This window comes from Anoplopoma fimbria, chromosome 21, assembly GCF_027596085.1.
Source record: "Anoplopoma fimbria isolate UVic2021 breed Golden Eagle Sablefish chromosome 21, Afim_UVic_2022, whole genome shotgun sequence".
NCBI lineage: Eukaryota > Metazoa > Chordata > Actinopteri > Perciformes > Anoplopomatidae > Anoplopoma > Anoplopoma fimbria.
This window is the reverse complement of record NC_072469.1, coordinates 5,202,932-5,217,119: the sequence shown is the minus strand read 5'-3', so window position 1 is coordinate 5,217,119 and position 14,188 is coordinate 5,202,932. Positions and strand designations below refer to the sequence as shown.

The following is a 14,188-nucleotide window of genomic DNA, read 5'->3' as shown; positions in this document are numbered from 1 at the left end:
TGGATAAAATGTATATCTAAATTGTGCACGTTTTAAAGAAAATGATTTGCTTTCTTGATAAAAGTTAGATAAGAAGATCAACACAACTCTCTAGTTATGGCTTTAAAGGGCTTATGTGTGGGACAATTATTGTATTTGTGTGGATTTTGTATACTTTCCATAGAGACGGGTAGCTAGCTCTTCCTCTGGTAAAAGCTTTGTGCTAAGCTAACTGCTAGCTGTAGCATATTTACCATACAACCATGAAGGTGTTTTCATACGCCTCAATCTAACACTCAGAAAGATAGTGCATAAGCACATTTTCCAAAACAAATCAAACAATATATTTTTAAATAATCTGGACAAATTAAAATTCTTAATGAAAACTTTATTTGCAGCTTGGATTATCACATGCAAACACCACTCTGTCCACAGGCAGAGACGGTGAGAAAGCCTTAGCCCATTTCAGTAGAAAGGTAAATTACTTTTTTATTCAAACATAATGGCTCTGGAAATATTAGTGCTATTGCAGATGCAAACATTTGTAATTTATATAGTATTCTATATCATTAATACATGGATATGCAATTAAAATACTGCATTATTATCTGAACTGTACAGCTACTGTATACAATTTACATACATCTCACTGCTTTGCAAACCGTTAATGATTACTATCACTCACACAAAATCTTTCCACAATATTCGTACAAACATATTACATCGCACATTAAAATGATACAATAGAGAAAAATCAGGACAGCGTAAACAACACAGTGACACGTGTTAAATATTAAAAATCAGACAGCTGAGATTCGCATCACTTCATGGCTCACTAAGGTAGTATGATTAATGTTGATTTGGTCCAGCACTGGAACTGTTATGCTACAATATGTGAATGTAAGAAACCATAATGCCACCTACAGTACAAGTGCCGTACGATGTTGAGGCACTTCTTCTATTTGGGAAACAATTAAAATGGAGAGCACTTCTTTGACATAAAGCACAGACTGATATGCAGCAGGACAGGTGATTAAAACATATCGATAAGGTCGTCTAACCTATACACAACATTTAGCAGCCACTTTTGACTTCATTTATACAGATGAAATCTGGCCATTAACGCCTTCCTTCTAACTCGCTCAAAGCAATAAATATCAACTTATTATCAGAATTTAAAAGAATCTCATATATCAATACATAATTACATTCAATCCTCCCTTCTAAACTACACACAGTTTTTTTGTTATAGCAGCATTTTCTGGGCAACTAATGATAAGATAATCGTGAAAATGTATAACCACAGCAAGCGTTACGCTCAAAACAACAAAGTATCAGGACTAGTTTTATGTGCAACACAGCCTTAGTTATGGAAGTAATTTAGAAGCTGCTGCAGTTCAGGTTGATCAACACGCTGAAAACATCACATCTGTAAATCCCCTCTCTCTACACAAACCAGTCGTGACGGAGACAAAGATCCCAGTACAGTGGCATCCCCTTGAAAAGCTTGTATTACAACAAGCTGCGAGCTCCATACATTCACGTTTCTATTTGATTCCACATCCACAGTACAACACACTTAAGAGGTTGTCTTTTCCCTCTTACTCATTTCACTCTCCGGCTCCTTCTTCATAGTGCAAAAGCTAATTACTGGGCTGTGAGTCTAAGCAAGGGGGAGTTACAGCCATTAGCAACCCAACCAAAGACATGTAGAGGACTCCTCTTTATCGCCGATGTCCATTGGTGTTTGTGTGAGAGCAGGTTCAGTTGATCCGCCTATTAAAGAACAAAATATTAAAAAGGAGTTAAAGTGGGTATTGCAGTTTTAAATTCAATATTCAGGCTTTTATTATTCTGTAAATGAATACCTTCTCCTCCTCTGCAGGTATAGGCGAATAAGCCACTGCACCACGAATGGCCAAATAACGGCGAAGGCCAAACTGGTCGGAGAAATGTCGAAAGGCCACCAGGACGGTTTCTACGGGAACAAACAGCATGATTTAGTAATGAGTCAACGACAAAGAGTAATGTCTGAATTAATAATATATTTTTTAGTTACGACTAATGATCGTAAAACTTTCAATTAGCTGAAACATTGTTTTGGTGTATGATAAAAAGCACATTATTTCCAACATTAAACAAAGAAGAAAAAAATGGATCTTCAAAGGTTTACCTGACTCCTCTTATTCACCGGGGTGGATGGATAAGTTGGAGGCAGAGACATTGATCTGGCCTGCAGAAAGCAAGAAAGAAATTAATAAAGAAAATTCCATAACCTTTTGTCAAAGGAAAAGGTACATGGTCCATTACAGATTGAAAGTTTCAATGATTATCTGTGTGTTGACAAAGTCAAAGTACAAACCCCTTATCTCTTATGCTATTTTTAGACAGTGTACTCTGCTATTCCATGTTAAAAAAATAAAAAATGTATGTATGATTTTATTTATGTGTGTTTAAGGGACAAACTGACTACCATGTATAAAATTCATAAATTACCACAGCAAGACACGCCCATATTATCAGACTGCACCTACTTTTCTGATCTTTTCATTGGCAGTTAGATTGTTTGATTTTTTTTTTGCAACAGCCCAGACTCATAAGATATAAAATTCCCTGTCATATCAGACAATAAACACTGAAAAATATTAGAGAAGGCAGAACAACAGAATGAGAGGTTTCTGGGCTCGTTATTGCATATTCATAAGTTAGAGGACGGAGGGGTCTGACCTGGCCAGCAGTCAGAGCCTCCAGAGTGTGCAGCCTCTCCAGAACGCTCTGCATGTCCTCCTGCAGTCTCGCCAACGCCACCACTATCTGCTCATTCAGGCTCCCAGCGGGCGTCCCCGCTCCTCCCCAGCGGTCCCCGTCCCCATCGCCACCACCGTACACGGGCATCAGAGATTCAGAGCCGCGGCCATGAGAGCCTAAAAACACAGAAATGATGTAGAATTGATTATAAAAAAAATAATGTAAAGAAAATTGACACGACTGTCGTCTTCAGTATGTCGTATCTGCAGATCACAAAAACACAGTAAAAATGTGTATCTTCCCAAGCTTACCCCGTCCTCTTCTGACCAAAGAGCTGTCCGGCTTGTCTGCATTCAGTCTCTGTCTCTGTGACATCGTTCCTCCGTTCTCCCCATCTTCTCCTCCACACCGGATGCCCTGCGGTGCACCGTGATCATCTTCCTGTGGCTCCTCCAGAGGCGGCAGGACGTGGTTCTCCTCGTCTTCCAGGTCGTCCATTGAGCGGTTATGCTCTGAGCTCTGGTTGGGGGAAGATGCACATTAATAATGAATCAATGACGGGCTGAGAGCTACAACCGCTGCACTACACAAGGAGCTTTAAGTGGTTGACTTGCCTCTTCCTGGCCGAACTGGTCCACAGAATCGCAGTAGACTTCGCTGTCTGAGTCACTGGCCAGGTGGCTCGGACCAGACACTTTGACACCGGGATCTGAAATCAGAACCATAAAAGCTCAGCATACGTATGCACAGTAGACTTCAATGTAGTTAAAAGGGTGACATGGAGGAAGGCAGCGTTCACCTAATGTGGGAGCTTTGTGTGCCATTTTAACAGAGGCATTCATTTAGTCCATTAAAAAATGTCCCAGGAGCAGCTGAAGTGTTACAATGGGACTGGAGCTCAGCAGATTATCTGGTCACATGGTTGCTCTGATACACCAGCTCAGGCAGACACAGGCAGTGGGTGAGGCGAGTTCGGAGTCCACGTTAAAGATTGAAACCAGGACAGAACCTGTTGACATGGAACTGGCTGTTTCTTACCCGTGTGGTGACCATTGGGCAGAGTCTCTCCCACTGAACCCTCCTGGGAGTGTCCGTTGTTCAGGGCGGATCTGGAATGACTCCCGTTGGTCAGTTGGGTGACCCCGTTGGCCACCTTACCGTTGGACAGGGGCGCTTTGTGTCTCCTGGCTGAACCCTTCTTCTTTGGCTGTGAAGCTGCTGATTTCTTTTCTGAAATTAAACCCCAACAAAGCAAAGCACGTCAACTAAACGTTTCCCTGACAATGTTTTCTGACACAGTGTTAAAAACTTTGTTACCTTTTCTGACCTCCCGTATCACTACTTCTCCCTCCTCCTCCTCCTCATCTTCTTCCTCCTCCTCCTCTTCTTCTTCTTCTTCTTCTTCCTCCTCCTCCTCTTCTTCTTCTTCTTCCTCCTCTGACTTTTCCTTCACTTCCTTAGATTTGAGCCTGGCAGGATGAGTCTCCAGGGTGCCGTTCATTTCCATCGTTCTGACGATGCTCTTTGCGATGCTCTTCGATGGCATTGAGTTCAACATTGTGCCAAACCCTGTGCAAAGAAATGGACTTCATTTTAATATCATAAATATCAAAACAAAAGACAAATGACGACATCGTTTAAGGATAAGGTTAATGATACTTTTATCTACATAATGAACCTGTTTACATGAGATTGAGAGATACAAACTTTAAGTCATTGTCAACTAAGTGGATGGCTGTTTGGAACCAAACTAAATGTAGTTTTGTCAGGTATGTTCCAGTAACTCAATTAAGAACCAAACAAGCAAATTAAAACTTGTTCTGTGCCACTAATTGAGCAAGCGCAACATGACAGCTAATAAGCTACGAAGGCATCCGAGCTACAACACGAGACAAATACCAAACAAAACGACTAGACTCAAATATTTACACAGGGGGATTTACTTGCCTTCCAGTTGCCTAGCAAACAGTGTCAAACGGGCTGAGCGTATGACAAAGAGGCAAATCATAAAGAAGGTTAAGCTCCGCATGCTGTTTTTGACATCACAAACAAAGTGAAAGGCGGTGCTTTATGTAACCTACCTGAGCTCAGGTCTGATATCTGTGAGATCTTTTTCTTCTCCTCCGTCAGCTCGTAGAACGGGCCGAGGACGCGCAGGAGCTCCTCCACCTCCTCCGTCATGGGCATACCCTCGAGGATCTACGCATCAAATACAACCACAAGAGTTAAAGGTTCACTTTAATATTGAATTGTTACTATTTCTATATAATAAAACGTATTGCATCTTCTGAAAAAGTAACATACCAGCTTCATTTCATCCACATAGGCTGCCATTGCTTTTTCTTTTGACATGTCTCCAAGAGAATTCCATGCATCCCTGAATAATCAAATTAAACAAAACTTTATTATTATTGTTATTATTACTGTTATCATATCACTTTACTCAAATAAAAAAGTGTAAAGCGTCAAGGCCAGTTTATGTGAAGTTATCGTGTTCTTAGTTAACTAAGGGTCAAAAGCTGACAGAAACTTAACAAATCATTCGTAACTATAGTTATTCCATAACTACGTGTTTTTACAATTTCCTGATAAACTTGCAAATCCCCACTCCGATGCAACGGGACCACAAGAGGAGCCGTGCAGCCAAGTGGGTAAGAGGTGACATTCCAAGAGTCCAGAGATCACCTAACACAACTAGAGACTAAAGATTGAGAAGCTGTTGGTCAGAAAAGTCAGTAAAGGGGAATTTGACTCTGTCGTGTTTTGCACAACGAGATCAAAGTGGGACAAAAGCAACAACTTATGCAATGTGCACAAACCGATTGCAACACTCCGCCATTTATCCAGAATAAATCTAATGATTCATTGCATCGCAGAATGTGGTATGCATGCAATTTGTGCTGGTCAGCTTGACCCTTAAAAGGACAATTCATCCTGAAAGTAAGAAGTAATAGAAGAACCACAGAGGATAGTGTAATTAAATACACTGATATTTCCCCATAAATGACAAAAAAAGAGTGTAAGAAATCTGATTTGCTGTATATTTATATACCATTTTGCTTTGCCGACTGCATCCCAGAAGCCAGGTCGTGGTATATTGCACGCTCCCACAGTGGACTGTTTATAGTAACTGTAGAACTTGAGCATCATGTCATTGGAGGGCTGAAAGGGACCTGATGGGGGGGTAAAAGAAAAGTGACATTTTATATATTTTTTTGGTTTTGGCCTGTTTGACGGACAAAACAAAGACATTTTAATACATCACCTTTTCATCTATTGTCTGACATTTAATTATGAATTAATCAATGGAGAAGTTAATGCCAGATGTACTCCTACTCCTCTTTTGCCTTAGACTGGAGGTCAAAGAAACACTCAATCATGCACTCAAATTTACAAATCAATTGATATCAAATATACTAAAAATACTAAAAGTAAAATGATTCATTGTGCAAAATGGCCCATTTCAGAATTAGATAAGATATTAGATTATGATTATATGTGTATTAATATGAACATCACTTTAATGTTTCAGCTAAAAAAGATGGAACTTATTTTAGCTACTTTATCAGCTTGTAGCTTATGTTTTTCTTAATTATCCTAATAATAATATTACATAACTATTATGTAGCTGATTATATTTTTGTCTGTGTTAATCAGATCATGCTAAATAGTTGCAGTTATCAAATGAATGTAGTGGAGAAAAACGTACAGTATTTACCTCTGAAATGTATTACAGTAGAGTATAAAGTTGCATAAAACTGAAATACTTCATGCACTTAGTTACTCTTCACCAAATCAGTGCAATCCTTTTTTATTTACTATTCTTTTTCTTTCATTTTTCTTTTTTATTATATTTGTTTCATTTTTTTAATTGAAAGACAAGAGTCACTACATAAACAGAAGAACACGAGGATGACAAGAACAGTGAATACAGGGCAGAATAAAAGCGTAAAAATGTTGATGTGTGTGTGAGCTATGTAGATATATAGATATCCCTTTATTGCTTTATTGATCCCCATGGGGGAAATTCAGGTGTTGCAGCAGCTCAAGTACAGAGAATTAATTATCCTAATAATAATATTTTTATAATGAAAATGTGCAAAATATCTTTATCAGCTTGTAGCTTATGTTTTTCTTAATTATCCTAATAATAATATTTTTATAATGAAAATATCAGCTTGTAGCTTATGTTTTTCTTAATTATCCTAATAATAATATTTTTATATAAAATGAAAATATCAGCTTGTAGCTTATGTTTTTCTTAATTATCCTAATAATAATTTTTATAATGAAAATATCAGCTTGTAGCTTATGTTTTTCTTAATTATCCTAATAATAATATTTTTATAATGAAAATATCAGCTTGTAGCTTATGTTTTTCTTAATTATCCTAATAATAATATTTTTATAATGAAAATATCAGCTTGTAGCTTATGTTTTTCTTAATTATCCTAATAATAATATTTTTATAATGAAAATGTGCAAAATATCTTTATCAGCTTGTAGCTTATGTTTTTCTTAATTATCCTAATAATAATATTTTTATAATGAAAATATCAGCTTGTAGCTTATGTTTTTCTTAATTATCCTAATAATAATATTTTTATAATGAAAATATCAGCTTGTAGCTTATGTTTTTCTTAATTATCCTAATAATAATATTTTTATAATGAAAATATCAGCTTGTAGCTTATGTTTTTCTTAATTATCCTAATAATAATATTTTTATAAAATGAAAATATCAGCTTGTAGCTTATGTTTTTCTTAATTATCCTAATAATATTTTTATAATGAAAATATCAACTTGTAGCTTATGTTTTATCTTAATTATCCTAATAATAATATTTTTATAATGAAAATATCAGCTTGTAGCTTATGTTTTTCTTAATTATCCTAATAATAATATTTTTATAATGAAAATATCAGCTTGTAGCTTATGTTTTTCTTAATTATCCTAATAATAATATTTTTATAATGAAAATATCAGCTTGTAGCTTATGTTTTTCTTAATTATCCTAATAATAATATTTTTATAATGAAAATATCAGCTTGTAGCTTATGTTTTTCTTAATTATCCTAATAATAATATTTTTATAATGAAAATGTGCAAAATATCTTTATCAGCTTGTAGCTTATGTTTTTCTTAATTATCCTAATAATAATATTTTTTATAATGAAAATATCAGCTTGTAGCTTATGTTTTTCTTAATTATCCTAATAATAATATTTTTATAATGAAAATATCGGCTTGTAGTTTTATGTTTTCTTAATTATCCTAATAATAATATTTTTATAATGAAAATGTGCAAAATATCTTCATCAGCTTGTAGCTTATGTTTTTCTTAATTATCCTAATAATAATATTTTATATAATGAAAATGTGCAAAATATCAGCTTTTTTTTTTACTATTTATATTATTATCTATCTCTTATGTATCTGTGAAAGCTCTCAAGACATTTAAAAAATAAACAATAAAAAATGTGATTGTGCTGCATTGAGCTGCGGTCTGCCTGCAGGGATGAAGAAAAGTGGATTAAGCCTTAAGCAGGTCTGACGCCATTCCGTTGCCATGGCACCTTAGGGGCTACTGTCAACGGAACTTACCATCCGGGGCCAAACTCTTGATCACTTTGACCGCAGCCTCGAACCTCAGTGTCGTCAGAGACCTCTCGCCGTCCACCCGGACTCTCTCCACCTCCATGACGTCACAGAGAGAGCACACACACACACTAAAGAGAACCTAAAGAGAGAAATAAACACGTTAAATATGAGAATTAAATAAATATATGTTGTTGTTGTTGTTTTTTTAACCACCATTATGTGTCAGTTGTGTACGTAGGACGCACGTCATCCTCTAACAGGGAACGGGCCGTTAAAGCAGCCGTTGGAAACCGTTGACACTTACCGTTGGAGTCAACTGGCCTGTCCGTTTGTCAGCTTGCGACCTGTCTTTAGCCTTCGACCAGACGCCATGAAGAGTGCGATAGAGCCAGACAGAGAGGGGAGGGGGGAGTATTGGGAGTTGTAGTTTTCTTTTTTATTGCGTATCGCTGTTGTTTGCCTACAAGCCCCATAATCCTTTGCGTCTGCTACAACGCTCAGATGGGGGGATTTTATTTTTAAATTTTTTTAAATGTGGACTGAGTAAATCAGATAAACTATAAAGAGGTGGAAAATAAGATTTTTTTTTATGTCATTTTGAATTAATAACATGACCCCCCCATAGCTACATATTCCCCCCAAAAAACTACACTTCCCATAATGCTTTACTCTTGATCAATGTTTTTAGCTACACTTCCCATAATGCTTTACTCATGATCCATGTTTTTAACTACACTTCCCATAATGCTTTACTCATGATCCATGTTTTTAACTACACTTCCCATAATGCTTTACTCATGATCCATGTTTTTAACTACACTTCCCATAATGCTTTACTCATGATCCATGTTTTTTTTCTACAGTGGAAGAGTGATAGGTAGACTGCGGCAAAAAGTAAGAGCTCTCACTAGGTCTTTATTTCTGAGTACCACAAATCGTTGTAAGATAAATACAGTACCAGTCAAAAGTTTGGACACACCTTCTCATTCAACTACTTTGAAGAATCTAAAATATAAAACATATTCTGGTTTGTTGAGCATTTGTTTGTTTACCACATAATTCCATATGTGTTCCTTCATAGTTTGGATGTTCTTCAATATTAATCTACAATGTAGAAAAAAAATAATAATAAAGAAAAACCATTGAATGAGATGACGTGTCCAAAGTTTTGATTGGTACTGTACGTCTGAATTTAGTTGATTAATGTAATACTCAATCGACATAATCACCAAGAATGTTGACAATCACTTTGTTTAACTTTTTTTTTTTTGTTTGCAAAAATGCCAAACATTACCTAGTTCCAGTATTTAAATTTGGAGATTTCCTTATATATGTTTTTGGTTTTGGCCTGTTTGACGGACAAAACAAAGACATTTTAATACATCACCTTTTCATCTATTGTCTGACATTTAATTATGAATTAATCAATGGAGAAGTTAATGCCAGATGTACTCCTACTCTTATTTTGCCTTAGACTGGAGGTCAAAGAAACAATCATGCACTCAAATTTACAAATCAATTGATATCAAATATACAAAAAATACTAAAAGTAAAATGATTCATTGTGCAAAATGGCCCATTTCAGAATTAGATAAGATATTAGATTATGATTATATGTGTATTAATGTGAATGTGAATCACTTAATACACATGTAATTAAGCCTTTATTAGTCCCACAATGGGGAAATTATTTCTCTGCATTTAATTTTTTATTGCATAATATGTTGTATTTTTATTCGTTGTTGTCTTCTTTTATTTTTTATTCAATTTAATATTTATCTTTATCTTTATTGTATAATATGTTGTATTTATTATCTTCTTTTATTTTTTTCATTCAATTTAATATTTATCTTTATCTTTATTGTATATTATTGTATAATATGTTGTATTTATTATCTTCTTTTATTTTTTATTTAATTTATTTTTTATTGCATAATATGTTGTATTTATTATCTTCTTTTATTTTTTATTTAATTTATTTTTTATTGCATAATATGTTGTATTTATTATCTAGTTTCTATGTAGTTGAGCTGCTTCAACACCCGAATTTCAATAAAGGAATATAATAAAGCTCTCTACCAACTTTGCTCCTTTTACATTTTTTCTGCTATTTATATTCGTTGTTGTCTTCTTTTATTTTTTATTTAATTTATTTTTAATTTTTATTGCATAATATGTTGTATTTATTATCTAGTTTCTATGCAGTCTTATTTTATCTTATCCAATGCTTTTCTTGCAGACGGTCTCCGCCAAAAACCGGTCCCACTTTTAAACCACAGAGTGACTCCTCCTCCTCCACACAGACGATCTTCGGAGGGCAGGAATCCCACTATAGGATCTTCTTTCTGTGTTTCTGCAGAGCTGAGCTGGTCGCTGCTTCAGTCACAGGAGCACCAGAGAGCAGACGGCGGCTCTGCGGAGGGATATGATGTAAGATGGCAGAGCTACAAATGCTGTTAGAGGAAGAGATTCCTGCGGGGAAAAGAGCATTAGTGGAGAGTTACCAAAACCTAACCAGAGTAGCAGACTACTGTGAAAACAACTATGTGCAGGTAAGACAAAATGCAATTAACAAAAAACATTTTATTTTTTTTTAAATTTTATATGCCGACACTTTCGGGAATTCAGTCCGATTTTGGGACAGGAAACGTGGGTAAAGAAGCTGGAATGACCCCCCTCCGCCCAAAAGCTCTGGAGCTCTAATAACACTGTGGTGCTTTCAAAACTATCGGACATTTGGACTTCTTGTATGAGTTTGGACATTTAATGACATTTATTCCGTTTACACAGAGGGTGTGTCTACTTTTTTTTTTTTTTTTTTTTTTTTTTGTGTGTGTGTTATTACACTGGGTCTGTTCAAAAACTGTGTCCACTCACTGCTGATAGGGAGGCCTTAGTTTCACAGCAGCAAGTTTTATCTGCTTAAAAACACCATTTAATTACATTTTAAAGACACCAAATAGAAAGTTTATCCAGTTTATTCTCCCTAATTGATGCAGACACTGCCTGAAACATGTTTAACTACATTAGTGGGGAAATAAATGTCAATCTAACACTACAAGTCCACATGAGCATTATAGTAACACATCAGTACATTACATTCCGTAAGGTCATTAAACTCACCATTTAATGCCACAAAGTATCCCCCATTGGGATACTGTAGCAGGATCACAGTGCAGGGATATAGTGGCTACATTATGGGCTTGTAAGCACTCTATCATGTCAGTGTGTGGCTTTCATTGTTGCTGCACAACTCTTTTAACCATTAAACAACTTTTAATGCTACATTAAAGCATAATACATGCATGGAAATCTGTGGCAGGCACCTTGTTCTGGCCACACTTAATGGAGAAAAGAGGTAATTTAAGATAGTTCAGCTGGGTTTGCAGGCTGAGAGAGGAATGCAAAGCCATTGTTAAGTTGGTCAATAAAGGCTGGAGGTATTGATTTTGCTCAACTTATTCGTGGGAACACAGCTGTCCTTTTAGTTCTGCTTTTAAATTCTTGTTAAAGTTGCTAATCTTGTGATTTAATGTCATATAAATGTGTGTCATAATGAAACTGCACGGTGATGTCACGATGACCACAGAGGACTTTGTCTCTTTTTGACTTGTAGCACAACATATCCGTGGTAAGCCATTTCTAAAAACAAAAAACAAAACTGAGAGACAGACAAGCAGTGGTCGGTGAGAAAAACATTTTTTTCAGCAGGAAGACAACCCTCCCTATCAGCTACCGAGAGGGTGTGTCCACTCCAGTTGTACTCCCCAAGGACTCCCTGTAATTTAGTGTTTTTTTTTTCTTTCTCTGGTGATTTGGCATTGTGAGGCTCAGCTCTGAAGCTTTGAGCCAGTTTCACTTCACAAAAACAAAATAGGACAAGATGGTTGTCATCTTCGTCCCGATTTGTCTCGATTTTTAAACAGCCAGATGTGTCTTTTTGTGCATTAATAGTTTAGTATAGTTCAGATACAGTGAAACACATGGGAATCCTTGTTATGTATCTTGTTTACCGCAGTGACATGAGATATAGCCGTTACAAACTGATTGCCCACACTGACACAGTTATGAGATCTTTATCGAAAAGCAGAAACATTGGAATGTGGTTTACTTTTCCAATAAATCTTTTGCAGTATGACAGTGTTTTGGAAGTTTTGAAGAACAGTTGATGATATGTTTTAGTGCCGACCACAGTTTCCAATGTTTGTTGCTGATATTTAGTTTCTTTAAAGCACTTTCCTACAAAATTGACAAAACTTTTCAGTCTTAAAGATATAAAGAAGTAGTGAAGTTGCTGTTTTTTAGAAAATATTTGAGAACTTTCGCTTCTTTTGGCACATGGAAGAAAATGTTTGCTTTGGCTTGATAATGTGGGAACTGTATTCGAACTTTTGATTTTAAACAATACTCATCTTTTGTTTTAAAAGACAATATTGACATTCAAATACACATATTTGCTCATAATACCCAGCCCTATAAAATAATGACTTTTTATCTAAAATAATAAGTTGGAATCGAATGCCTGATCTGATTTGTAGTCTTGTCTTGTTCACTTATTCTTAATTTAGATACTTCCTGATTTTTAAATCATAATTTAGTTCATGTACGCATGCTTGAGTTTAGAGAACATTTATTTATTTATTTTTTGCTTTGTTAAATGATAAAAGACAGAAGAGAAAAGCCATAAGAAATTTCGGAAAAGTAAATTTTTTTGGTATTGCTACTAAAACTTGGTTGTATTTTTAAATTTATAACAATACTCATACCCAAGATTTAAAGGCAAATACTGACGACATGTAATTGCTCATATTTGCCCATATTTTCTCTAAAGCGACTTACAGTAAACAAATTTAAACCTGATAGAAGAGCTGCATAGATTACATGAAAAATGGAAGCGCATCCCTGTCAAATAAAGAGCTTAAAACATATTTGGCTTTGGATAGTTTTTCCTTTTTTGTAAGAAATGATCTACAAGTAGCGCCATCATTGGCTGTAAAGGTGTAGTCTTAAGAACATGAGTTTACTGTGTCTTTAAATCTGACCACTTTTTGTATTTACTCACAGATTTGTTGTGTGTTTGCTCTTGATAAATAGAAGAGGATCCAAAAATAGTATTCAGATCATTAAGGAGGCTGAAAATCATCACTGAAACCCAAAATAATGAGATGTTAAATATGCACAAAAAATACACAAAAAGTCATTTTAATGTAGCCGTGGATAAAGAGTCCAGCAGGGATGGATATACAGTATTTCCTCTAACTTTTAACGATAACAAGTTCTGGTTCACGAGTCAAACACATTTGTGATTCTGTTCAGCAGAGCGTCTTGTTTTTAAAACGCTGACGTAAAAAAAAGAATCAGGATTTCAAAGCTTTTCGGGACTCGTGTGAGAGCTCTGTGTGCAGCGAGTGTCACACTAACAGTGCACTTTTTCATAATCCCTCTTCTGTCTGCTGTAGATATACTCTCTCTCTGCCTCTGATAGAAAACACACACACACACACACACACACACACACACACACACACACACACACACACACACACACAACAAATACTGTGCACACTCTGTGAACCGTGAACATATCAACATGCCTCAGCTTGAATCAGCTCGTCCTTTTCAGCGCTCCTCCCTCACATTTCCCATCCCTTCTTCTTCTTCTTCTTCTTCTTCTTCTTCTTCTTCTTCTTCTTCTTCTTCTTCTTCTTCTTCTTCTTCTTGTCATGGAGGCTGTGGTGTTGTGGCTCAGCTTCATTTAACCAAACACAGATCACTGCCCCACTTTCTCAACTTGATAGCTGATGACTTTTGTGTGTCCAAGGGAGTGTTTTCACGTGTGTGTCTGTGTGTGTGTGAGTG

The 14,188-nt window shown here is 35.8% G+C and overlaps 2 protein-coding genes across 5 annotated transcripts in view; one reads left to right on the top strand and one right to left on the bottom strand.

The window, feature by feature from the left end:
* Nucleotides 1–378: 378 nt before the first annotated feature.
* acbd5a (acyl-CoA binding domain containing 5a) lies at nt 379–8,719 on the bottom strand. The gene is made up of 13 exons (XM_054622808.1): nt 8,634–8,719; nt 8,333–8,468; nt 5,780–5,900; nt 5,032–5,104; nt 4,809–4,926; nt 4,045–4,296; nt 3,766–3,957; nt 3,342–3,436; nt 3,039–3,246; nt 2,707–2,903; nt 2,153–2,212; nt 1,848–1,957; nt 379–1,755 (listed from the first exon to the last, which is right to left on the bottom strand). The coding sequence occupies exons 2-13, from the start codon at nt 8,427–8,429 to the stop codon at nt 1,743–1,745; spliced, it is 1,536 nt and encodes a 511-aa protein (XP_054478783.1). The 5' UTR covers nt 8,430–8,468; nt 8,634–8,719; the 3' UTR covers nt 379–1,742.
* Nucleotides 8,720–10,688: 1,969 nt separating this feature from the next.
* The window catches only part of abi1a (abl-interactor 1a), a 47,596-nt gene continuing 44,096 nt past the window's right edge, over nt 10,689–14,188 (top strand). For all 4 annotated transcript variants that reach the window (XM_054623113.1, XM_054623114.1, XM_054623117.1 and 1 more), the window contains exon 1: nt 10,689–10,881. In XM_054623113.1, the coding sequence (XP_054479088.1) occupies nt 10,765–10,881 (117 nt within the window). In that variant the 5' untranslated portion in view covers nt 10,689–10,764. The remainder of the gene's footprint in view (nt 10,882–14,188) is intronic.